This window comes from Sinocyclocheilus anshuiensis, unplaced genomic scaffold (assembly GCF_001515605.1).
Source record: "Sinocyclocheilus anshuiensis isolate Anshui unplaced genomic scaffold, SAMN03320099.WGS_v1.1 scaffold389, whole genome shotgun sequence".
NCBI classification, from domain to species: domain Eukaryota; kingdom Metazoa; phylum Chordata; class Actinopteri; order Cypriniformes; family Cyprinidae; genus Sinocyclocheilus; species Sinocyclocheilus anshuiensis.
Genome location: NW_015536494.1, coordinates 15,552 through 40,946, shown reverse-complemented (window position 1 = coordinate 40,946; position 25,395 = coordinate 15,552). Strand labels below are relative to the sequence as shown.

The 25,395-nt window shown below is 37.4% G+C and overlaps 1 protein-coding gene across 4 annotated transcripts in view; it reads left to right on the top strand.

Annotated features, from left to right (window-relative positions):
• LOC107685915 (GRAM domain-containing protein 1A-like) overlaps positions 1-22,737 on the top strand; it is a 25,531-nt gene extending 2,794 nt beyond the window's left edge. The window contains exons 2-21 of one of the 4 annotated variants that reach the window (XM_016482667.1): positions 748-1,763; positions 9,122-9,320; positions 10,743-10,763; positions 10,861-10,945; positions 11,067-11,170; positions 11,477-11,572; positions 11,704-11,784; positions 12,929-13,047; positions 13,723-13,984; positions 14,098-14,260; positions 14,444-14,587; positions 15,223-15,344; positions 16,689-16,831; positions 16,919-17,022; positions 17,100-17,330; positions 18,419-18,509; positions 19,347-19,358; positions 19,483-19,590; positions 19,669-19,789; positions 21,253-22,737. In XM_016482667.1, the coding sequence (XP_016338153.1) occupies positions 1,345-1,763; positions 9,122-9,320; positions 10,743-10,763; positions 10,861-10,945; positions 11,067-11,170; positions 11,477-11,572; positions 11,704-11,784; positions 12,929-13,047; positions 13,723-13,984; positions 14,098-14,260; positions 14,444-14,587; positions 15,223-15,344; positions 16,689-16,831; positions 16,919-17,022; positions 17,100-17,330; positions 18,419-18,509; positions 19,347-19,358; positions 19,483-19,590; positions 19,669-19,789; positions 21,253-21,348 (2,721 nt within the window). In that variant the 5' untranslated portion in view covers positions 748-1,344 and the 3' untranslated portion in view covers positions 21,349-22,737. Of the gene's footprint in view, positions 1-747; positions 1,764-4,533; positions 5,181-9,121; positions 9,321-10,742; positions 10,764-10,860; positions 10,946-11,066; positions 11,171-11,476; positions 11,573-11,703; positions 11,785-12,928; positions 13,048-13,722; positions 13,985-14,097; positions 14,261-14,443; positions 14,588-15,222; positions 15,345-16,688; positions 16,832-16,918; positions 17,023-17,099; positions 17,331-18,418; positions 18,510-19,346; positions 19,359-19,482; positions 19,591-19,668; positions 19,790-21,252 lie in introns of those variants that run through there. The other 3 variants (XM_016482693.1, XM_016482675.1, XM_016482684.1) reach the window with 3 other exon arrangements.
• The last annotated feature ends 2,658 nt before the right edge of the window (positions 22,738-25,395 follow it).

The window sequence follows — 25,395 nt, the reverse complement described above, 5'->3', positions numbered from 1 at the left end:
CTGGCAACCACAGCTGCCAGTATTTTACCGTAAATGTCACAGATTTTTTTTACAGTGTACGGTTGAACCACTGATGACACATGGAGTATTTAACGATGTCCTTACTACATTTCTGGGCCATAACAAGTTTCAGTTCCGTTGCTGTCTATAGAGGGTCAGAAAGCATAAAAAAATGTCATAAAAAATATCTTAATTTGTGCTCCGAATATGAACAAAGGTCTTACGGGTTTGGAACTAAAGCAACCACAGCTGCCAGTATTTTACCGTAAATGTCACAGATTTTTTTTACAGTGTACGGTTGAACCACTGATGTCACATGGAGTATTTAACGATGTCCTTACTACATTTCTGGGCCATAAAAAGTTTCAGTTCCGTTGCTGTCTATAGAGGGTCAGAAAGCATCAAAAAATGTCATTAAAAATATCTTAATTTGTGCTCCGAATATGAACAAAGGTCTTACGGGTTTGGAACTAAATGAGGGTAATTAATGACAGACTTTTCATTTTTGGGTGAACTATCCCTTTAAAATAAAAAAAATAAATAAAAAAGACTCACAAGTGCTTTAAGAGTGACTCCCTAAGTGGTAAATTATGTAATACTGGATACGCATCCCTGACATACCATAACATTATACAATTGATCTGTAAAGATATGTTTTGGTTACGATATAAAGAAGCTCGTATAAAAAAAATGTTTAGTCTGTGGTTTGAAAAAGTTCAAAACAAATACAGTTTTTCCCCTCCTCAGCAACATGATCTTATCATACCTGATGTGCAAATCGTGATAACGAAGCAGATTGCAAAACTGCATTTTTTGTGAACTGCTTGTTGAAGAAAAGGGGGCAGAGACTTTTTTGAAGGACGACTTTAGTTGCAACAGAGAAACAGGAAGAAGATGGATTTGACATTTGCAAGCAAATTCGACTGCTCAAATGCTCAATTTTTCTTTCCTCTGAAAATGACCTGCACAAGAGATGGCTGTACACTTTCATGTATATTATATTTCAGTGATGGCTCCACCTAATTTTTGAGTTCCTGCTGCAGGAGTCGTATATATGCTGTACAACTGTGAAGGAACCTGAACTGCTGACTTCTTTCTTCATGACAGTGAGTTGTAATAGATGCAGACCTGTCTAAATGTCATCAGATTGTATTTCCATAATGGAATATTTATGTTGGGCTCTAGTGGAATTTCTAGACCACATGTAGAAGACTAAAGAGTAGGAAATATCTGGCATTTCTCAACGAATGATTGTGCGTGATGAAACTTGTCCTCAATGAAACTGTCAGCCTTAGACAATCATGATGCAGAAAGTTCTAGGTAATATATGAAAGTCTGCAGAAGATGGCTGTGACACCACCTCCTGAAATCACCATAGCTGAGCCCATTTCCATTCCAATCCTGAATGTTCTCCCACCATCGTCCGATACGGAGGCATGGTCCTGCTCCCCAAGCCCACAGCCACACCGGTACCACTCTCGCAGGCGAAACCGAGAGAAGAGAAGAGCCAAAGTGTCTCAAGAGGACATATCAAAGAATCGTTGGGATAAAGGGCAAGGGAAACGAGATAGAAGCCAAAGCCCGTCATGTGCATCTCCATCGCCTCCGATGGTTTCTAATGTAGAAGAGGTAGAGCAGGGCAGCCCCTCCGTGTTTCTCCTACCCCCATCCTGCTCATGGTCATGGAGCAACTCCTTAAGCAGGCGCTCTCGCTGGTCTGTCCGTAGCCTTCTCAGCAAGGACTCCGATTGTGACAGCAGCAGGTCAGTGTGTTCCTCCTCCCGCTTGTGCAGTCAGCAGCATTTCCTTGCGCTGCATTTTTTTTTTTCTGTGCTAGATGCGCAGAGGGATATTCCTGTATGTGCAGATGCAATGAAAAGAGGTGGAGAAACTCTGTGGTTAGGCATGATATGTTTTTTGTTTTAAGACCCACTTATTAGCATTATATTTTCCATAGATAGTTTGTCTTTTTTTCTTCATTGTTGTGTATTTATTCGATTTTTTTTTGTTAATTTAATTAAAAAAAAAGTCATTTCTTGATTTAAAGAAGTGTTTGTTTCTCTTCCCTTCAGAGTCTAATTCAGAATTTGTTCAGAGTGCAATGCAAATTGAGCTCTAGCAACAGTATCTGTGGCATAATGTAATTTACCACTGGAAAAGGGTTTGACTCCTTCCTTAGTTGCATGTATAAAGACGGCAAGAAACATGGTAAAAGATAGGCACACACAGTCCAAGTAATTCCAAGTAGTCCAAGTATTATACAAGTAATTTAATTATTTAATTAAAAGTGTTAGAATTAGTCTCTGTTTAAAAAGAACTGTTCTTGTATCCTTAAGCACATCACATGAAATTTACTGGGTATAACAGCTTTTGTCATGGCATGATAGATAGATAAATAAATAACACCGTTAGTATTACTTATTTAATATTACATGAAAATAAAACCACCAGTAATGCCACAAATGCTATCAGTAGAGTTTACCTTGTATTGATCCAGAACATTATTTTAATGCAAATGAAAATGCTAGCGTTCCTTAGTAAACTGGCATCATTCAATCCAGAAATATGGCCTGACTCTTACTGTAACAGTTCCATAAAAGCATATAAACGCTGTGTTTTTATTGCTAGTTATAATTACAGTGAATTGGTCCAGAAATAGTTCCAGGGACCAAATTAAACAGAGTCCTGAAACACTGTAATTAGGTGAGGTTTATTGAGTACTTTTCATTGAATAACAGGAAAGATGATAGAGTGACAGAAAAGAGACCACAGAGGACGAGTGCTCTTGGCAGTGGAGAGATGGAGGTGGGGCTGTATCTGAGCTGTCTGGCTCTTGTACATATGACGTCATCACTATTACCCAGTGGGAGTGTTCCGCCTTTTCTGGTGATGTCACTGCTGCCCAATCAGAAGCCGCTGTTTTGATGCTGCAGTGAAGACTGTCAGCCAGTGAAAAGACTAGCTTTGAGAGCAGAAGGTGTTTTATGCACGGCACATGAACAGCTGTGCCCTTGTCCTTCTCATCTACCAACCGGTTTCACTGACCTAGTTCTTTCTGTTTTGTTGCTCAGCCATTTCGAAGACTAGCACCAAATTGGAGCGTTTTACAAGGTTCTGGATATTGTTTAGCAAGTGCTTATTTATTTATTAGCTTACTAGAACCTTAAACCTTACAATTAATCCAGCAGCTCTGAACACAATCCTTGTTAGTCTGAAACAAACAAAATACATTTTCATGGCTGTGAATTGTCACCTTTGAAATGATTCAGACATGCATGAATGAGCATTACAGTGTGAATCATTTACATGTGATGAATCCATTTATTTGTAGACAGAACTGTGTTAATCTGAAGTTCAAGAGGTAAAGCCTGTTTATTGCTCACTTGCATTAATAGTTTTTGCTGACTGTAGAATGGGCCTTGTTTGTTTGGCAGCATCTGTAGGTTGTTTATCTGTCCAAAATCAATTCAAATTCCTGACATGCAAGTTTGCACAACATCTGAAATGACAAGAGACAAGTTTAGGGTTTGTACCAACATCAGCTCCAATGAATTGTGAATAACATTAACCAAATAGTTATTTATTTTTATCTATCACCTCCTAATGTAGCATGGATGGTTGTAGGATTAAAATTCAAGCCTGTTTAAACCTCTGTGCAACCCATGCACTTTGTTTTCTCCTTTTCTGCCTGTAGTTCACCCTGTTTACATCAGTTGCTTGACTTGCTTCTTAAGTCTGAAGATTTCATTTGTCTAAGCCTCTTTTGGGTGCTTTGGCCTTTTTGACCATGATGTACTTGTGGTCCTGCGTGCCATAAGTCCATATATAAACATAAGATCCTTTTAGGAGACTTGATTAGTGCTGCTGAATTTCTCAGATCACACACATTTTAAGCTCTGTTCCCTACAGATACATGTGATTGCAGAAATAGATTGACTTGCTTTGAGCTTCAAAACCTCAATTCTAGTGGATTATTGCACAGGCATTTTCTGTGTTTGATCAATGCCACTAAAGGCTCAGAAGTGAAAGGTAGAGTGACATTGATCGCCCCGTTTCCTGAGGTCTAAAGAACACTTGTACATAATTGACTTGCATCTACCGTATTTTCCAGTTACATCTGAATATAAATTAAACTTGGTAAAAATTGCTTTATTATACATTATTATTTTATTATTATATTCAGAAATAATATAAAATCTGTATATTTTAGTTCCTCGTACTCCACAACAATTCCTTTAAATGTACTGAAACTACCAGCGTATGGAATCGCACCTGAAATAAGTCACATTTCAGATGACTAAAATGTTTTTTTTATATTTCAGAAAATACGCCATTGTTTTCAGTCTGACCCCATTGTCGCAATTCATTTTGCCATTTTTTATATTAGTGAAGATGCTTAGAGCAAAATTGATACCTTTGCATTTATTTATTTACTTTTATCCATTGCCATAATGGCTGCATATGATTTAGGATCCTAACTTGGATTTTTTTGACATGCAAATCTGTATTTGTATATCTATATGTCTTGGCCTCCCTTCACCCTTCTTACTGAGATTATGGCAGTCTCTCCCAGGAACACAGATTATGGAGACAGCCAGACCTCTGAGGATTATAATGCACTGTATGGTCTCTATACAAACTGGGAACAGGATTGATTCCCTTAATTTGAATGACTGTGTCCTTGCCAACTCCAGGTGTCCAGTCCATCAGCAAAGCATTTCAATCCAGTTTTACTGACTCAAGTGCTTTGACATAAACTCTAAGCATAATCCCCTATGGTTTGGCCCTGGTGTGTGGTGGTAAAGAGAGGGCCACTGCCTTAAACGGTGTTGATTCCCTCCTCCACACAGTTCATCCTCTTTTCTCCTCCCCCTCCCTCTCTTACCCAGTGTGTAGGTTGCTTTAGGATAGCCGGAGAGCTCATGGTGGGACCGCTGTGGTCGTTGCGTTTTACAGGGTGTCCGGTACCTCTTTTGGGATGGGGATGTTGAACGATCGCGTTTTATTGGACTAAAACGGGCTGCGGATGAACAGAGGACGCAGTGTCTCGAATATGCATTCGGCTAGTTAATCTGAATGTACCGTCTGTTGTGTAGGCGCAGTGCCATACTGAGAGGCTACTGTAAAATAAACATGGGTATCGCGCATTGAATTGAGAAAACACCCAATGACATGTTCGAGTAAGTAGCAAATGGGTTAGTTATTTTATGCAATGCATGCGAATGTTGGTGTTTCTACACAACCGTATGCTAATGTTGTTTGACCGTTCACTTTTACCCGTTTTTCTTGCATCACAGTGCAGTAGTAGGTTGTTAAGGTGTTAACACGCACGCAACTGCGATTGCATCCCCAAACCGCACTGATGACATCGACATTCTCTGTTTGATCTGTCCCGGTGTGCACAAATGCACGTTCAGCACTTAGGATCAGCTTGGCGCGTGTTGTAGTTTTAATTTGTGCACGTTCTGCATGCAAATCCCATCTTTCTTAATGCGTTTACTTTATTTAAATGACAAAGTGCATGTATTTTTTTGCACATTTGCATTGGTTTACGCAGTGTAGATGCCAGCAGCTGAAGCTCGCGGCATTAGTATTGTTTTAGCTTCAGCATTAGACCGCCCGTTCATTCTATTTGACGTTTGCTGTAGCGATGTCCGATTCAATTGAGTCGAGTCTTTTAAATGAATCGATCGAACCGGTCCATTAAATCAGGCTGAACGACTCGTTCACCTATTTAAAGGGGTCCTATTTTGCTCTTTTACAAAGTCTTGATTTTGTTTTGGGGGTGTACTAGAACATGCTCTCATGCTTGGTGGTTCGAAAAACGCATTATTTTTCACATAATTTACATTATTAAAATACCTTTCTCCCCATCCTGGCACAAATGGCTCGATTAGTTCCGGCTTTGATGAAGGTCCGCCTTCCGAAAAACAAAATGTGTTGTGATTGGTTAGCTGTCCCAGTGCGTTGTGATTGGCTAACAGCTTAGACAGTGTTTCAGTACTGCCACGCCCCTTGCTCCGTCTTTCAACAAAAGCTTTTTGGCGAATCCGGCAGGCACTGTACTCCCTCATGTTGTGGAAGCTGTCCTCAGTAAAATGTGCAGCACACAATAGCAAATTGGGGTTATAATGCTCAGGGACAGAGTTAAAAATTGCAAAATAAATTGCAACCACTGTTTCCTGACATCATCCGCTTTTGGAAGCCCAAACAAAGACGTTTGGGCACGGAGGTGAAAAAAAACAGCGTTTCAGGCGGTCGCGCACCGGACGAGAAGCGCAGCGTCGCGTTGCGCCACATCTTTAAAATTCAAATACATTATTTTGTATGAGTGTAGGCACATCTGCGGCGCCGTTCGGCGTCTGTCCGCGGCGCCCAGCTATGTCGTGTTGTACTTGTAAGAATTGTTCTAGACATGCCGAAAATTTGAAGCTACAGCACAGCAGCTCTTCTTCTTCGTTTTCTCTGATGCACTAACTCTGCAGCAGCACTTCTTCTTCATCATCTCGTCTGATGCACTCACTCAACCAAGCGTTCTAACCACAACCTCGCCCCTCCCCACCCCCCAACCATTCGAATTTCTGTAGGCGGGAATTATTTTGATAATAATGATATTCTAATGGGCCTCTTTGTGATATCACAAAGCCCGGAAAACAAGCGCTGTAGTCCGTTAAAAAAAACGAAATATCTCCCTTTGGAGTGGACTTTGAGATTTGTAACTTTCTAGATCTTTTTTATACCCGAACATACACACTACACACTGATTAAAATTAAAAAAGTGAAAAAGCATCATAGGACCCCTTTAACTAAATCGTTCCAAGCGGTTCTGGAGTCAACAACTCATTGATTCATTGAGCTGAGAACACGTGTCTGATTCGTGATGTGCAGAGAATCGATGAGTGAGTTGATAGAGCATTTAGAGTAAAGCGAGGATTTAAATAATGTACCAAAATTACTTTTTAACAAATTTGATGAATCAATGTGATTTATTATTTGATTGAATGACAATTTAATCAAAATAAACGGAGTGGCTGTCAATAAATAACATTTGTGATTGTCATGACGCAATAGAATCACTGAAGGATTTTTTGATCAAAACAAAAGAACCAGTTCACTGAAATTGGGGTTTCCATCAGTAATTTGCTTTGAAATGAGTCTTACTGTTAAAAAGCTGTTACTCTTTAGTTTCGAATGCCAAAAAATGGTTTTATATTTGGACATTTGCTCTGGCTATTGTTGGATCTTATTGAGATTGCATGCTGTTTTACTGCTCTTTCACTTTTGGTAGGATCTGTGTGACTCTGGTTTTGCTGACAAATAAAAGTGACTATACCAGCTCATACCTTTTGGTTTGCTGTGTGCTTGGATACATCTCACTTTTGAAACCACTAGACCAACAAGTTAAGTGAGAAATGTGTTCTCCTGATCCTGCCAGGTTACCTTGGAGACTCCGATATAGACCCCCGCCCCCCTCTTACCTCTGTTACCAAGACAACGTGAGACTGGGATCCAAGCAGATATGAACTGGCTGAGGCCAAAGTTGTTAAAGATAAAGTACACTAATCAATAAGACCTTATAGATGATTTGATAAAGAGTAGTGGAAGAGAAGTTGAATTAAACTGTGATTAACTATCAAGAGATATCTTTTGTTATACTTTTCTGTGACATGATATTTAGATTAGTGTTTGATCAATATGGGTTTTTCAATTTGATTTCTAAATTTTACATTTGGTCCCTCCCATATTTGGAAATTTGGTTACCTTGCAAACTGCCACAGTGCTTTTTTTAATAGGGGTCTGACTGTTGTTAGTGACGCCATTGTCTTCTGTGACTCTCTCATCTTGAAGCAGACATGTGTAATTGATGTCCTGAAGTGTGACTGTCTGTTATGTAGTTGTATGGTGTTTTGCAAGATAGTTTCAAAAACCTTTCTTGCACTGAACATTTAGTTCGAACTGACTGAACTCATCCACTCAAATGCATTACATACAGGAAAACTTGTGGTCAAAGTTGGTCAAGGCAGAATATTTATTAGATATTTCAAATGCAGTCCTGGCATTAGTTGATTTCCATTAATGTTGTAGTCTTTAATGGTTTGCATTCTGTTATGTAGTAGCAAGTAGTACTGGGTGATTTATTAAATATACACAATATATTCTTAACAGTTTTTCGCTTGCTATTTTACCATCACATTTCCTAAAATTCACATCATTGGTTTGTGATCCATTCTTGTCTTGAGGCTCTCTTTTTAAGACAGCAGTGTTTGCACGGAAGCCAATTTTCATATATTTTAGTAAAATATCTGTAGGTAAATATTGCTATTTTGTAATAAGTATTATATTGATGCATATAAATGGAAATGATCGATTAATTATGATTCTTCCTGGGATTTTATGGTCTATTAGTGTAAAACATTAAATACACTTTTACTGTTTTTGTTTTTACATCTTAACATTATGAATCATGGTGACATCGTATATATATATATATATAAAATGTATACATGTATTTATTTTTTACTTATTTGTTTTTAACAACTGGTATTAAGGATTGATTTCACATGCCTTAAAGCCACTACCAGCACTCCTTTGACTAAACAGGTCTCATATGTTTGGCATTTAAATGTCTCATCAGACTGATCAAATGTTAGTGAACAGATAAGGCTTTGTGTTTGTGTACAGAAGCCCCTATCTGTGTTGTCACCTTTATTTTACTGGAACAGGAATGGAATGCTACTATGGAAACGATTGTTATTCATATAAATATGCTCTTTATTCTTGGGCTTCGACCTGAAATCATAATATAGGACCCATACTGCACATTCTTTCAGTTTGTTCATAAGTGTGCTCGCTAAAATTCTTCATAATATCAGATTGATTGCGTTTTGAAACATCTTAGAGGCTAGAGTCGCTCCTTAACTTACATACTGTATGTTGTAAACCAGAATCAGTTAGTTGTAATCAATACATGCTGTTTGGTAAATAGTGGATAAACCTTGTCCTTTCTGTCGTTTCCTTGTACATGACCCAGTTGCCCTTTAAGGGATGTTGAAGAGCAGTGCTGGAATGCCAGATGACTGTCTGTGTCTCCTTTCTGACCTTACTTCTCCTCCGCCTGCAGTACCGCCAGTAACTCTCCACGCAGTACTCCTGGCAGCTCGCCCTCCCTGCGCCGCCGTGTGCTGGGAGGAAGAGCCAGTGAAGGGGAGACTGGCGGGGACAGAAGCGGAGGGGGTTCAGAGAGCCCCCTGCCTCCCACTCCCTCCTCATCCACCTCCTCCTACCCGCTCGCAGCCCGACACTTCACCCGCAATGCCAAGGTAAGCCACGTTCTCGCCTGGTGAGATTGGTTAATGGTCCTCACTCTAAATGTCTGAATATCATCTGAATGTTTGATATGATGGGTGCTTGCTCTTCCGCCCACATACTGAGCGCTGTATTGCTGTTCTGTTCTGAATGAATAAGGCAGGAAGAATGCAAGTGTTGCAAACATTTATTTAGAAATTGTTCTGAAAGATAAAAAAATGTTTTTTAAACAGAAGATTAAACAGGTCCTAGTTAACACAATCATTTTACTCCTGTAATGTGACATATTTCTTTATAATATTTATAAATAAGTTTTGTAAGAAATTATAGTCTGCCTCGACCCAGCTTCCACTCCAAATTGTGTATTAAACTATGCTCCTTTCTCTACAAAGAGCTTAATTATCATATAGATAGTTCTTTCCGATCTTAATCATATGTAAATAGTACCTCCGGAGCGATAATTTGTCACTTATAGCGTGGGAGAAGCAGCAGGTCGTCAAGAACCATCTGCTGACCAAAAGGGTACATGAAATAACTGCTATGGATTCTGTTTAATCTTATCACCTGAACATTTGGTTGTTCCCACTTGAGTCTACCGAAGATGTGGGAACGGAAGGCTATCACTTTCATTGTTATCCGCAATTTACATTTAAAACGAAACTTAATTTACATGTTGAGCGGGAAGATGAACGTAATGCAGTATAAAATGATTGAGCTTAGGATGTTCGGAGTTCAGTCTGACTCCGTTGAACCCAAGGTACTACATGTACTTTGTCACTACTATTCTGTAATAAAAGTTATTCTTCATCAAGATCTTCGACGTCTTCACTTTTTCTTACAGTTTATAATATCAAGTCCCGTCCAACGCTTCACTAAGATTTTTGAAAGAAGTCTGTTATGCTCACAGAGGCTGTGTTTATTTGACTAAAAATGCTGTGAAAACAGTAAAATGGTGACATATTATTGCAATTTAGAAACTTTCTATTTGAATTCATTTTAAATTGTAATTTATTCCTATGATGGCAAAGTTGAATTTTCAGCAGCCGTTACTCCAGTCTTCAGTGTCACATCACCCTTCAGAAATCACAAATAAGTTTTAATTTTCTTTTGACCAGTAGTGTACATCACGGATTGATTAGGCATGAAGAATCTGCATTGGATATTCAGGTTTGCAGTCAGTATCCTGAAACACAGACAGCATGCACTGGTTGAAACATATGTGAATTTTTATTTTTTTATATAATTTTTATTTTTTTGAATAATATGCACTTATGAATTGTGCACAGTAAGACAAATAACAATCATTAAAAAAGTAAATAGGGTCCATTTTGATTGTTCACTTTAAACTGAGCTTGTACATGTTTATGCAATTAATGTAATCTTTGAAAAATAAAAATGGAAATCAAGACCCTTTTTCATCTTTTCCTCTGTTTCAGAAAATGCAGAGCTGGTATAATGTAAGTATCCTGGGGTCTTGGCAAGTTCACGCCTCTGTGTTTTTGCTTTAGCTGACAGTGCTGGTTTCCTCCGCTCATATCTCTGTCTGATATATAGGTTCTGAGCCCTACGTACAAACAGAGGAATGAAGACTTCCGTAAACTCTTTAAAAAGCTGCCTGATACAGAGCGTCTCATAGTGGGTGAGTGTCACTACTTCATGAGTAAAGCCAAGGAACGTAATGAGTGATATTATTTTAAGCGCAGCACTGTGTGATGATCACATGGCCTCTGGTTGTTCATTTTATGTTGTTTTCTATCTAGACTACTCATGTGCACTGCAGAGGGACATTCTACTCCAGGGCCGTCTCTACCTGTCTGAGAACTGGCTCTGCTTCTATAGTAATATCTTCCGATGGGAGACTACGGTAACCCTCACTTTACTGAAAACATTTACTTTTGCTGTAACAACTACAGGTCAAGAGGAAATTGAGAAACAAGAGACCAAAAAATGCAGATGAGCTCAAAGAAACCTTATAAAATCTTTTATAACATGAATGATTTTACTGTCCATTGCTGAATAAAAGTATTAATTTCTTACTTACCCAAAACATTCACATGGTAGTTCATAGATATTAATTAGCATATTTGTGCAACCTTTAGTCTGATCCATTAGCTGAGGTAGACATCATTTATAAATCCTTTATATTCTTTCTCTCTCTAAATATCACCAGATAACCATACTGCTGAAAGATGTGACCAGTCTGACCAAGGAGAAGACGGCCAAGCTCATCCCTAACGCCATCCAGATAAACACTGAACATGAGAAGGTACCGCACTGCAGACATTGGATATGCATGCTAAAATTACCATTAATGGATTTCTTTTGTTAGCTGCATTTTGAACCTCCTAAGACAATAAATGTTCTGCCTTGATTAAAATCCGATCTTGCATTTGTCAGCACTTCTTCACATCATTTGGGGCAAGGGATCGCAGCTACATGATGATCTTCAGACTATGGCAGAATGCACTGATGGATAAGGTGAGAATTGCACTAGTGACAGACAGTGCACATTTTATCTGTATAAAAGACACAACCATTTGAAGTCTCCTGTCAGAATCAGTGCTGTGTATTTGTCGGTGTGTAGACAATTTCATTTGGCAGGTGACCAACATTGCTTGGCGATTGTCCATTATAATTAGCACCTGGCAAGATGCAGGTGGTGACTACAGATGCATTGCAATGCAAGGCTACAACATCTTCTGCAAGCTTATCTGTTAGAACTTAACACTAATATAAAGGTTCTGCGGCTTATATTGTTGCAACTAACATTCAACAACTGCTACGTCTGGAATGTTTTCTTGTAGTTCAAGTTTTAGTTAAAAAATAAAGTATCTTAAAATCATTCAACAGTAGGTTATTATTTTTAGATAAAACTCTAAACTCCAAACTCTAGTAAGTTGCCTTTCAAGGCAGCATTTTTAAGTAAGCTAATTCCAGAACGCATTGTAGTTGAAACGTCAAACAGAGTCAGTGGGAATGTTGATTATAAATATACTTTATTATTATTAAAATAGCTAAATACAATCTGCAATTAAAATTAATATAACTAATTTTTAAAAATCCTGTCGTTTTTACAGAAAGAAACTGGCAGTTGTGGTTGCCAGAATAATTCTCTAAAAATACAGCAAAAAATGTAAACATCTTTACAAAGCAACCTGCATATTTTACAGTTTAACATTGTAATTTACAAAAAAAAAAAGATATTTACGTTTTTTCACTGTAAATTGTTTATAGGTTTTATAATAATATTAAATAACTATATTTATAAGTTTTTCAGTTATTTATTCGTTTTTCACCATTTGATCTGTTAACCAATTAACAGTTTATTTTACTGTAGAATTTTTACAGTGTTTTACATTTAAAATTAAAATATATATTTTTTTACATTGTACTATTTCAACCAATTTTGCATTATGCATGATTTTTTTTTTTACCTTATTACGCTGGTAGCTAATAGCCTTAACAAACTGATTTATATCATGAAATGGTGCTTTAAAGTTTTAAATGCTGTGTCACCACCTCTACTGCCTCACAGAAATGGTGTTGATGCAGTTTTTAGCCTGGAAGTGCCCTGCACCAAGGTTTCTACTGAAAGTACTGAGATTATATTTCTCCTCCACAGACTCTGTCTCCTAAAGAGCTATGGCACATCGTTCACCAGTGTTACGGCACTGAGCTGGGGCTTACTAGTGAAGATGATGACTATGTCTCCCCTACTGCTGAACATATGAATGGCCTGCTGTGAGTCCACACTGAGAGGAATCTGTTCATGAAATTGTATTTATTAAATTTACCTTAGAACACAAGGACAGACAGAAGGCATATATACAGTGTACCATGTTATTACCCATCTATCTATATTTTATTTTATTTAGTTCAAGAAGGCCATATTATATACATTACTAGAAATTTATTTTTAATTAAATTTACCAAAAGGACACTGTGTACCTGTGTTTATTCTGTTTTATTTTATTAAATTTATCGTAGAACACAAGGGAAAACAAATGTGATGAAAGCTGAATGTGTACATGTATCTATCTATATTTTATTTATTTATTTTTTTTATAAAAAAAGGCCATAGTATATAGATTGCTCTCATTTTAATTTTTCCCTCTAAAGTCCACTTAGAATACCAGTAGGAAAGCATTTTAGTTTTGCATGACAGTTTTCCTCCCTCTCATTGATCCTTGGCATTAAATGTACAGTTTTTGCTACTGTACCTTCAGGCTTATATAAGTTTCTCTGCTTACTGCATAATTTGCTGTCATTGCTGCCAAGTTGATAAATACTGAATGGTTGAAATGTAAACATTGTTGACATGTCAGTGTTTTTGCTGCTTTGGTCAGGGAGTTCTGAGTTCTGTATATTAGACTATGACAACCCTGACACTTACATCTGTCTGTTTCTGTCCTGTAGGCCAGGCGAGGAGCCGGTCTCCGTCACTGACCTGCTGGATCTGGGATCAGTGCCGGTAGCTCCGGTGGACTCCTCTCCACCCTCATCTGCCTCAGTTCTTCCCTGCGCTTCAGGATGTTCACCTCCATCCTCCTCTTCCTCTTTCTGCCAGCCTGTGGAGGTGCCGTCTACTCGGACCAGCATCGAACCTGAGCCCAGTCCACCCAGCTCCCAGAACTCACTGCTCCCCACCACAAACACTGGAACTGCCCCGTCCTCAACTGTAAGCGTCAACCTACTGTGAAATACCTGAGTGGTTACACTCAAAGAACATTACAATGGAATTACGTTTTAACAATAACAGCACTGGTTTGAGAGTGTTTATTCTTTTTATAGATCTTGGAGGAAGGCTGGGACAGCCAGTCAGAATCGGCCAATCAGTCACTTCAGTCTCCTCCCACTGTCCCGCACAGCCTGGGAAACCTCTCCTCACTGGATATGACCAATGATGAGGAGCTCCCAACTGACCCCAGCAATTCCTCTGACACTCAGGAAGAGAGTGAGTGCTTGTAAATCCTCCTTGTTTCTCACAACAAACTGTGACCTTAATTTCTCAGATTAAAACAAAAGATTGAAAAAATGTGAAACCACTCTCTCTATAGAGTAGATAAATATGCGTCAAATAGCTATGTCCTTGATAAGGAGTCAGACTGGTTCATTTTAACACATTTAATATCCACAGGTGAGGTGGAGTCCTTCTGTGCGGACCTCAGCGGCCGGCTGCATATCAACACAGTTGTTCGCATGAGCGTGGACAAGCTCCACGACCTTCTGTTCTCAGACATTCACTTCATACAGCACCTCTTCTCACAACGTCACTTCACTGGTCAGTTCAGATTTAAAACTGCCATTTTGTAGCTGATTTTGCTACTTCTACATCATTGCATTTTTCATTTTCCTACTGTTGCATTCTGTTTCCCTTCAGCATACTTATTTAAATACTGCCCCTAGTCGACTGGAGTTCCTGCTTGCATTTAATCATTGACTGTGTTGTTGGCTGTTCTATGCATGGCTGGTTTCTGCTGTGTTGTTATTGCTTTTTCCTGCAGCTTTCAGATCCCATGTGTCCTCTTTCTCCCCTCCCCTTTGCTCTTTTCATGCTGTTTGTCCTATAGGGCACTTTGGGGCGGATAATGAGAGCTTGACTATTTGGTTTCGCTGTGTTCTATATAGCATAAAGTTACCAGTCTCATTCTTTTTTTTTTCTTGGTAACTTTATCTGCTTTGTACAGTAAATGACGTCAAACTATTTATGGTAGATCAAGGAATGGTAGCCTGGATAGCACGGTGTGAGAAGTATTTTTTTTCACGTGCTGAGCTTTGTTGTTTGCATGGATAATTGCCCCCTTCCCAGTGCCCCTTGAAGTGCTCTGACTGTAATCATCCACTCTTCTTTTTCCCTGTCCTATAACTGTTCTTTTCCTCTTTCTGGCCTCTCTCTCTTTCATGTGATTGGTTCAGATCTTTCTGTGCACGAGTGGCAGCAGGACAGCAGCAGTGGGAACAGCAGTAGAGTTCTGAGTTACACCATCGCCATCAACAACCCGTTGGGCCCAAAAACTGCTCCTGTGGTAGAAACACAGGTGGGTCCATGCAGCTCTTTTGCTTTGATTGCCTTCATTCTTATTAAAGTGAAAGTTCACGGAAAAATGAACGTTTTGTCATCTTTTACTCATTTTGTTCCAAACCTGTATGCATTTCTTTTTGCAAAACAGAAAGAAAGATAAATGTCATTGTGAGACTTTTTTTTTTTTTTTTTTTTTGCCTATACAATGAAAGTCATTTGGGTCCAATTTTGCCTTGATGACAATTTTCATTTTTAGGTGAACTGTCTCTTTAAATCTGATAACACATACATGTGAAACATAGCCACAAAAATGAATAAGTAAAATGTTATACCTGATCTTTGATGTAATTTATTATTTTTAACCATAATGAACACAATTTTAAAGAAATGTTCCAGATGTACAGTATTAGGGCAGCATGATGTGGGGGTGGGGGGGATCAAATTGTGATTTTTATGATAAAAATTTCAATTGAGATTTAAAATGCATTTTTTAAACAGTTCCAGGTTTGCTGTGCTTGTTTGTAGAGCTGTTCTGATTTGATTTGCTGAAAAATGTTGATTATATATCAATATGACTATAAAATAATAATTGTTAATACTAATAATTAATAAAACAAATAAGAAATGTTACTGTTGTAATGCTTTTAAATTTTTTATACATTTTTAAAAAAATGTTAAGAGTTACAGATTTTCTGTTCTTTTTAGTAGGGCTGCACAATTTGTCCAAAAATTGATTGTATATCAATATGACTAAAATATGATTTATTATTATTATTATTATTATTATTGATAAATTGTAAAAAACGTATTACTATTGTAAAGCTATTTCACTAAAATAAAAAAGTATTTAAGAAAAATAATATAATAATAATAATTATTATTATTTTCTTTAACAACATAACTACAGAACGGCTGCTTTAATTTCTTCTTTTTCAAACATTAAACCACTAAGTTTTTTAATATGGTGAAAAACAGCAGAGAGCCCTTAAATCTTCTCTTTTTTTAAATTAAATCACAGCCTTTGTGATTTGGTAATATTGTGATTTCATTTTTATTTTGATTAATCATTCAGCCCTAGTTGAGATTTGTTAATGTTAGATGTTAGATTTACATGGTTTATATAGAACAGCAGTTCCACCACTAAAATGACAATTTAGCCACCTTTACAGCTCTAATAACACATATAAACATAAAGTGCTTAAAAAAAATACAAGCTACATATTTCTGCTTTTTTATATTTACAAATGCTCAAGACTTCCTTGATTTTTGTTTTTACAAATTGAGGCATTTTTAAACAAAGCTTGTACTGAACCCAGTACTCCTTTAATGATGGTTTTGTGTATTTTGTCATGTTGCGCAGACTCTCCACAAGAGCAGCACCCGGGGGGAGTGTTACGTGGTGGACTCGGAGGTCATAACCTCAGGCATCCCCTACCAGGACTACTTCTACACTGTACACAGATACTGCCTCACCTCTGTCAACAAGCACAAGAGCCGCCTCAGGTAGAACTTCCTGACCATTGTTATGTGCGTATTGTTATGCTTCAAACGCAAACACTGCTGAGGGACCCATTGTGTGTTTGTCTGCAGGGTCTCGTCTGATATCTGCTACAGAAAGCAGCCGTGGAGTCTTGTGAAAGCTCTGATAGAGAAGAACACTTGGAGCGGCATTGAGGAGTATTACAGACACATGGGTAAATAGGTTCTCATCTCAATGCAAATATTTGTTGTGACATTGGTGCTAAAAATCACCCCCTGCGTCCCTCGTCAGAGATGGAGGTGTGTAAGCTGGAGACGCTGTTACAGTCGGAGATTTCTGTAGTGAGCACCGGGGAAGTGCCTTCTGCGGACTCTGCCAAGACGCCACCCGGCCTGCGCAGACGCAAACGCAACTGTCCCAGACGAGCAGGAGAGCGGGAGAGAGAAAGAGAGGGAACGGGAGGAGGTGCCGGGGAACGGGGCGACCGAGGAATTGGAGTTGAGCGTGAAAGGAGAGAAGCTGGTGGGTCCCTCGTGGGTCGGTCCACGCAAGGGAGCACCAGAACGGATTTTTGTCAATTCTGATTTGCGTGACCATGTGGAATGTGTTGACATCTAGTGGTGGATTGTGGAATTGCTTTTACTAGACTAATCAGGGATGTGATTTTTCCGTATTTATACAGATTTCCGTAATTTCTGACCTCAGAAGTATGAACCACGTAAATTAAATTAAATCTGAGGGGAAAAAACGACAGAAATTGAGACCATCAATTTTAGCATTGTAAATTTACTGCTGTTCTGTAAAAGAAATTATATTGTTATTTTTATTAAATGCTGAATTTTATTTTACAGTACAATACTATTATTGCAATAGTAATGTGTCTTAAAATTTTTTATAATTTTTAAATTTTATAAAATTAATATTTTTAATAATAATATTTAAATATATGATAATGATAACAAAAATAACATTATGCTTTTACTGGAATAAAAAGATGTGTGAATTTTTCGACCTGAGATGTATGACCAACGTGATTTGTGTAAATTTGACCAAAAAAAAAAATCTTCGTAATATAAAGAACAGCTCTATAGTTTTAATGTCATAAATAGTTGTATCATAATTTTACTACTGTTCTATAAAATAAATTATTATGGTTATTATTATTGTTAAATACTTTAAAAATATTACAGTAATAGTATGTCTTTATTGATTTATAATGAATAATCATATAATTTAATAAAGTAAAACTAATATTTTGTATAATAATAGTTTAGGTTTTCCTTTTGTAAATTATGTATTTAAATTTTACTATTTAATACTTAAATATTAAATTATATTTATTTAGCCATAAATATTACTATTGTAATTTTACTGTTGTTCTGTAAAATAAATAAATAAATAATGATAATAATAATTATAATTAATTTTTATACAATTAAAAAATGTATAGTAAATTACTAATATTGCAATAGTAATCTTTGAATTGTTCAATAATTATATAATAATTTTATATAATATATAAATCAGGTTTTCTTTCTTTCTTTTTCTTTTTTTTTTTTTTTCCTTTTCTGATCACATGCCTGCTAATGAGTCATTTTCCTGTTCTCCAGGTGCTCAGTATGTGAAATTAGGGGAAAGGTGGCGTGGAGCCGGCAACAGCAACAATAGCATCTCCACCATACTGCTCATCGTGAGCTTCATGTGAGTGTTTTCACCTTTGGCAGTCTGTAAATATTACTCTGTATGCATTTGTAATTTCAACATTAACACAAACCGCTGTATCATCAGATGAACAAAATTCAATCTGAGCTCATTGAGACTGCCAGGTTGTCATCACTACAGTAGTGGCTTCTTTTTCTGCACATTAAGCTCGGCTCTGATTTCTCAAGAGCAGAACCGTAATGATGACTGCCTCATTGGACGACACGTTTTGATAATGTTTATTTTTAAGATCAGCGTGAAGCCTATGAATCATTCACAAAAAAATAAAATTCTGTCATATTTTACTCGTGTCCTCATGTCATTTGAAGCTTGCATGGGTTTTTATCTTCTGTGTAACACAAAAAGACATGTTTAGCAGAATTTTCCTGCTGCATTTTTCTGTACAATGAAAGCAGATGGGGACTGGGGCTTTCACTGTACGGTTTTTCAATAAAATTCAGTATATTTTTAGAAAGATATTATGTGGCTTCAGAAAACTTGGAATAAAGCATACAAGTCATGTAGACTACTTTTTAGAGCATAGCATCTCTAGTCCCCATCCACTTTCATTGTATAAAAAAAGAACAGACTAGACATGCTACAAAATATCTTCTTTTGGGTTCCACTGAAGAAAAAAACAATGCAACATGAGGGTGAGTATATGATATACGAGTGAACTATCCCTTTTAACACACTTAACACTTTTCCGTGCATAGTAATATCACATCCTGGTTAGTGTGTTTTTCTGTTCCTCCTTTCTTTCGCGTCCTAATATGTCTCCTTGCTGATCCTCTCTCTCTCTCTCATCTCGCTTTACTCGCTTCCTCCTGCATATAGGATCTGTGTCAGGTAGAGACTGTCTTTGTACTTCAAGAAAAACGCACACACACTTTTTCATGACCGGATCATCATTGCTATTACATCATTGAGCATAGACGACTATATTGAAATCTCTTCTCTCATCTTCCTTCAGTCTGGTGGTTCTGGTGGCTCTGAACATGATGCTGTTCTACAAACTCTGGGCGCTGGAGCGGGCAGCACACACGCTGGAGACCTGGCACTCGTACTCTTTAACGGACAGGTATGGTAAAACTAATTGAGTAGATGTACACACACGCTGCTTTTCAGCATGCTGATTCGGTACTCTTTCTCTCCGCAGTCCTCTTCCGCAGACAGCAGGAGAGTGGGTGCAGATCCTGCAGCTCCAGAGGCAGTTCCACCAGGCCCAGATAAACAAATGGCATCAGATCCTACAGTCTTCTGTCACACTTCTGGATCAGGTGTGTTCCTGAGCTGAACTTAAGATGTCGAAACATTGCATTTGCTGAAAACAAATTAGAAGTAATAACAATCTGTCTGTCAATCAGTCTGTGAATATTTAGTCTTTTTATTACTCTTTCTTGAGATTGGAAGTGCACATTTTGTTCTATAATTCTGTATTGAATCAGAAAAATGACTAGAAATCGTGACCAGAATAGATAACATGACCAGCACATCAACACTTTTGTAATGTTTTTCAGTAGAGGTCGACCGATAGTGGATTTTGCCGATACCGGCCGATTAATCGGCAAAACCGATACATCGGTCGACCTCTATTTTTCAGTATTGGGGACTTTTTTAGAAGTTAAAGGCAACACAAAATTGATTTTGCGGTGCATTTATTAAGGGATAAAGTTGGTCATTTTTGGTCATGCTTTAAATTAGTGGTCGACCGATATATCGCCAACGCCGATATATCAGCCAATATTTGGCATTTTTTAAATATCGGCAGTGGCCGATAAGTTTTCCTGTTTGGCCGATGCGTTCGAGGCGGGACTTTTATTTTGACGGCGAAATGCAAACTTAGTCGGGTCCAGTTGTGAGATCTTGTGAAGTGTGTATGTGTATCCTGCATGATCGCGTGTACTCCGTGTGACGATCGGTCCATGCGAATTACTTTGTCATCTAAAGTATAAGTATGTTTATTTAACACATTTATTTTTTAATAAATTTTCAAATATTAATTAAAATAAATAAAATCATATCGACTTTATATCGGCCATCAGCCACCTTGCTTTCCAAGATATCGGCATCGGCTGTCAAAAAAACATTATCGGTCGACCACTACTTTAAATTTATCCCACTTTTTACATGTCTACTAGCCAAAAACGTCAATAAATGGATATGATATATTGATTTAAGTTGAAATTATTGTATTATCTGAGACAAAAGAGAGTGTCGAGTGATGAGAAGTATCAAACTAGCACAGTTTTTCAGCAAGATATTTGAAATACAAATATTTGACTGCAGAATGCTGTGATTGACCAATCAGAATAAAGCATCAACTTGTAACAATTTGAGCATATTTCCAGATGAGTTTATTTATTCAGATTTGAGCTGTTATTGCATGAAGTAAAAGACATCTCAGAGGTAGAGAAGGATTCATTTGTTTCTGGAATAATAAATTCCGTGACAGAATGAAAACAGCTCTGGATTCTTTGACAGACATTTCTTCTGTCCAACAAAGTTGTTGAAGTTTCATACTTGTTACCCAGTAAATTAATAGCTGGATCAGTGGTGTCACTAAAGTGTCAAAAACCCATTAAAAAACAGACCTGTATGACCAGGCTGGAGCGACAAACCAGCTTAGGCTTAGGATATTGGCTTTAATATCTATAGCAATGATAAACTGTGTGCAAATGAGACAAGGTACATTTCTTATGAAAGTAAAAAAAGGGTTATTTTGATTTCCTCTTTCATGTAGATGAAACGGTCTCTGGAGAAGCTCCACAGAGGAATGATCACACCAGAGGTGCAACATGAGTCTGAATCAGAACCAGGAACTTTGATGGATCAGTAAGAGCGTAAGGTAACCCCTTCACCCTACCGTTTACAGACTCTGGTCCCCGTGACATAGCCGTCCACGAGGGGCTAAATCATGGACGGGAGATGGTGCTCAACTCAGTGACATTAACATTGGGATTGATGTGGGTATCTTTTATCTTACCCAAGTGTCCCAACAGCAGCTACAGGACTTTATACTAACTGTATAAAACACATTCAACTCTTTTATCAATCGGAATATCATGAACTCTGGGTCTGAAGCAATAACACACATGAACGGGGCATTTGTGACTTCAGCTGTGCTGCATCTGGAGCCGTTTGGTCCTACTGCGTGTCTGAAAAAGCTGAAGGTGAGCTTTTAGAAAACTGAATTTCATCAAAAAAGAGCTGTTAAAGATTTCAAAGAGGGAAGTGTATGAAATCAGCCTCTGAGAGACCTCTCAACTGGTGATTTCACAATTTTAATGTTTTCATGGAAGAGAAATGTCAGTTTTCTCTCGTGTTATGTTACTGTTTTGCTGATTTCAGAGCTGAAACTGAAACTTCTTTAGAGTGTGTCAGACCATTACAGTATTTATTTAATAGACTTGAATTACAGTCTGACGTCATTGTGTTTCTGCTCAAACAAGGACCAATGTGGAAATGGGTGGAATGAGTGGTATTAATATGAATTCCCATTTTAGCAATAATCATGTGGAAAAATTGTAATGACAGTTAGAAGTTAATCTACAAGAAAGAATGCAAAAGAGTCAAATGTGCAACTGTTACTTAGGGTAAAGTTCCAGAGTGAAGATTGTTTTTACACACTTACATGGTTGGTTACAATAGTTACAGTTTTAACCATTTCTTCTTTCTCCCTAATATTTTGGTTATTATTTTTGTTTTAAATCCCTGTGTATTTATGACTTAGGGGTGAAATGAGCTCTTTTGTGTAGTTGAGGTGTCGAGTTTCACTGGAATCAAACTTGAACTGTTCAGGGTTATTATTAGCTTATATAGCTTATATTAGCTATAACGTGTACACAGATCGAAGAACTTCAGTCGTTCCTCAGACTGGACATTTGGGACCAACCAGAACTCAGGAGGACTATTGTGAGTTCACTCAACACTGTAGGCCAGTCTCATACAGAACATGTCTGTGTGTTTCACCTCAAAATCAAAAGAAAATAGAAAGAGATTAGATTTTTATTTTTTTTTTGCATTGTGCCAATTTCATGGCAGTTAAGCACCCCTCACAATTTGTATTTTTTATTAATTATATCTATGATTTTCACTGATGTAATAATGAAAATCATCTTGTGCAGACCATTATTATTTTACATTAAAATTAGCATCATTTAGAAACCATAAAACAAATACTGTCGAGTGGTATAAATAAAATATATTATTTTATTATCCTCAATAATGGGAATTGAAATAAAAAATGTCACAATGCAGAAAAAAAAGTATTGATTTTAATGTGAAATATGATGTGCATGTTCTTTGTGAGATTCACCAAGAGGCTACGAGTTTGATTTTTTATTATTTTTTTTTCCTTTGTTTCATCAGTTTCATTTGGACAGTCTGTTACTGATGTCCCCTGTCAAGCCATTTCATTTCTGTCCCGATATTTGTGGCCTCACTCTGTCATGCCCTTCAGCCTCAGAGAACTCTCCCTCCTCTGAGTGTGTTATTATCAGTGTCTGTCTGTCTGTCTGTCTGTGGGCGCTGCTGTGCAAAGCCCTTACTAAGTGATGAAAGCATGTGCTATTTATTCGGGTCAGGGAGGGAGAGAGCGAAGGTGGGATGTATTGTATAGACACAATTGTAAAGGCGACTTGTGACAGTCACAAATGTTTCATAAAAAATGCCAAAAAAATGTAATATTATGCGTGTATTACTGATTGGATAATTTCCTTTTTTCACAGGTTAATACTTCCTGAGCAGTGGGAAAGTTGGTATGATTATGATTTTGTATGCTCATTGCTCATGTTATTGGTGCTAAATTATCATTAGTGATCCTTATTAATGTTGCAAACAGTTAAGAGTGATACTTTTTTTTAAGGGATTCTTTAAATATAAAGTCCAGTGAATGGTGTTTAAAAAAAAAAGAAATTATAATTGTCTACTGTAGTGTCACCTTTGACCAATTTAATGTCCTTGCTAAATGAAAGTATACTTTTTTTTTTCTCACCCCAAACTTTTGAATGGTAGTGTATCATGATTTCCACCCAAAAAAAGTTAAGCAGCAAAAAAATTGTTTATAACATTGAAAAATAAGAGATGTTTCTTGAGCAGCAAATCAGCATATTAGAATGATTACTGAAGGATCATGTGACACTGAAGACTGGAGTAAAGAAATTACATTTTAAAATTTATTTTAATAACAAATTGTATCAGTATTTCACAGTTTTTGCTGTATTTTCCTATATGATGGACCCTTAATCTTTTGATAAAATCAATGCATGCAGGTCAAGAGAGGAAGGCTTCAGAAGACACATCAGCTGTATTTTTAAATGTATTTTATTATATACTATCTTGTCCATAATCTATTTGGCAAGCAACATTTTCACTTCAACATGAAATTGATGATGGAATTGTTGCGGCCGTTAGGTTACTGTACAGACTCCCACAGAGGTGCAGACATTGTCAGACAGTGATGATATTCTGTGACATCTAAGTGTTAGTACGATACCATCGATGTTGTAGTAATCACAGCAGCTGTGGAGTTAACGAGAATGAAATGGATCTGGTGTTACAACTGTGTCGGTGTTTATGACGGTATTCATAAAAGCGTATTTAAAATCATGCAGTAGAAATCTACCAATTTAACAACCAACCGAATGAAAGATATAAAAAGTAAGAAAACCAGAGCTGGGAAATCTCAAGAATGTTCATTCATGCATAAAGGCAGTGAGACTTTGGCAGTGTTGTGCTGCCCTCTGTAGTCACTACCAGAAATTGGCTACTAAGAGGGAGAGGAAAGACTGGAAGCTTGTGAATGAATACAATTGATTCCTGCTTTCTCGTTCCGTTTTCTTTTGAAATCATCATGCACGAAGAGCCAGAGGCTTAAACATCGTTCCTACAGGAGGCACACTTGAAACTTGAAGTCATTCTCAATCGATTTCATGAAGCCCTTGAATATCTTGTCAGCGAAGACAAAAAGAAAAGGGGAGGAACTGTGAGGCAAACATGAGAAATGATCCTCTACGGCACATTGTTAATAATATATTTATCACATTAGTTTCGGTAGCTGAATTCGGCTATGAATCTTACACAACAATGCACTTTTCTGACACCTGTGATATTAACATGTGACATTCTTTTGCTTCTCTATTATTTCTTTTAAGAGAATGATTTGAATAGCTTTATACGCTACTCACAATGTCTGCTTTTTTTTCCCAGAACAGATATTTTGTGCTTTATAATGCTAAAAATCTTTCCTATTTAATACCAAGCCAGTAAAGACTAACTAGAGGGTGCTGGTCGTGATGTTTTGTAGATGCAGTGACAATTTGAGTGAGCTATTACATATCAGTGAGAAAAGTTATGGTTAGCTTACCAGTGGTTAGTTGAGTTTGTTCTGGTTCAAATCCGCTGTACGTGACAGGTGCAGTTTTCCTCTTCTTCTTCTGAATTTTTTGCCGTATTCCGCACCATAGGCAGGTGCAGTTTTCAGACAGGAAGCTCTTCTTGTAAATGTGCGTTAAAGGGTTAGTTCACCCAAAAATGAAAATTAGCCCATAAATTACTCACCCTCAAGTCATCCTAGGTGTATATGACTTTCTTCTTTCAGACGAATCCAGTCGGAGTTATATTAAAAATTGTCTTTGATCTTTCAAGCTGTTTAATGCCACTCAGCGGGTGTTGCATGCATCAGTCCAAAAGCAGTTAAATAAAAAGCGCCCATCCATAAAAAAAGTGTCTCACACGGCTCCGGGGGGGTGAACAAGGGCCTTCTGTAGCGAATCGATGTGTTTTTGTAAGAAAAATATCCATATTCAAAACGTAATAATCACTTTAATGTAGCTTGCGCCAGCAGTTGTACACGGAAGCAGTTCCGGGCAGATGACGTATGAGT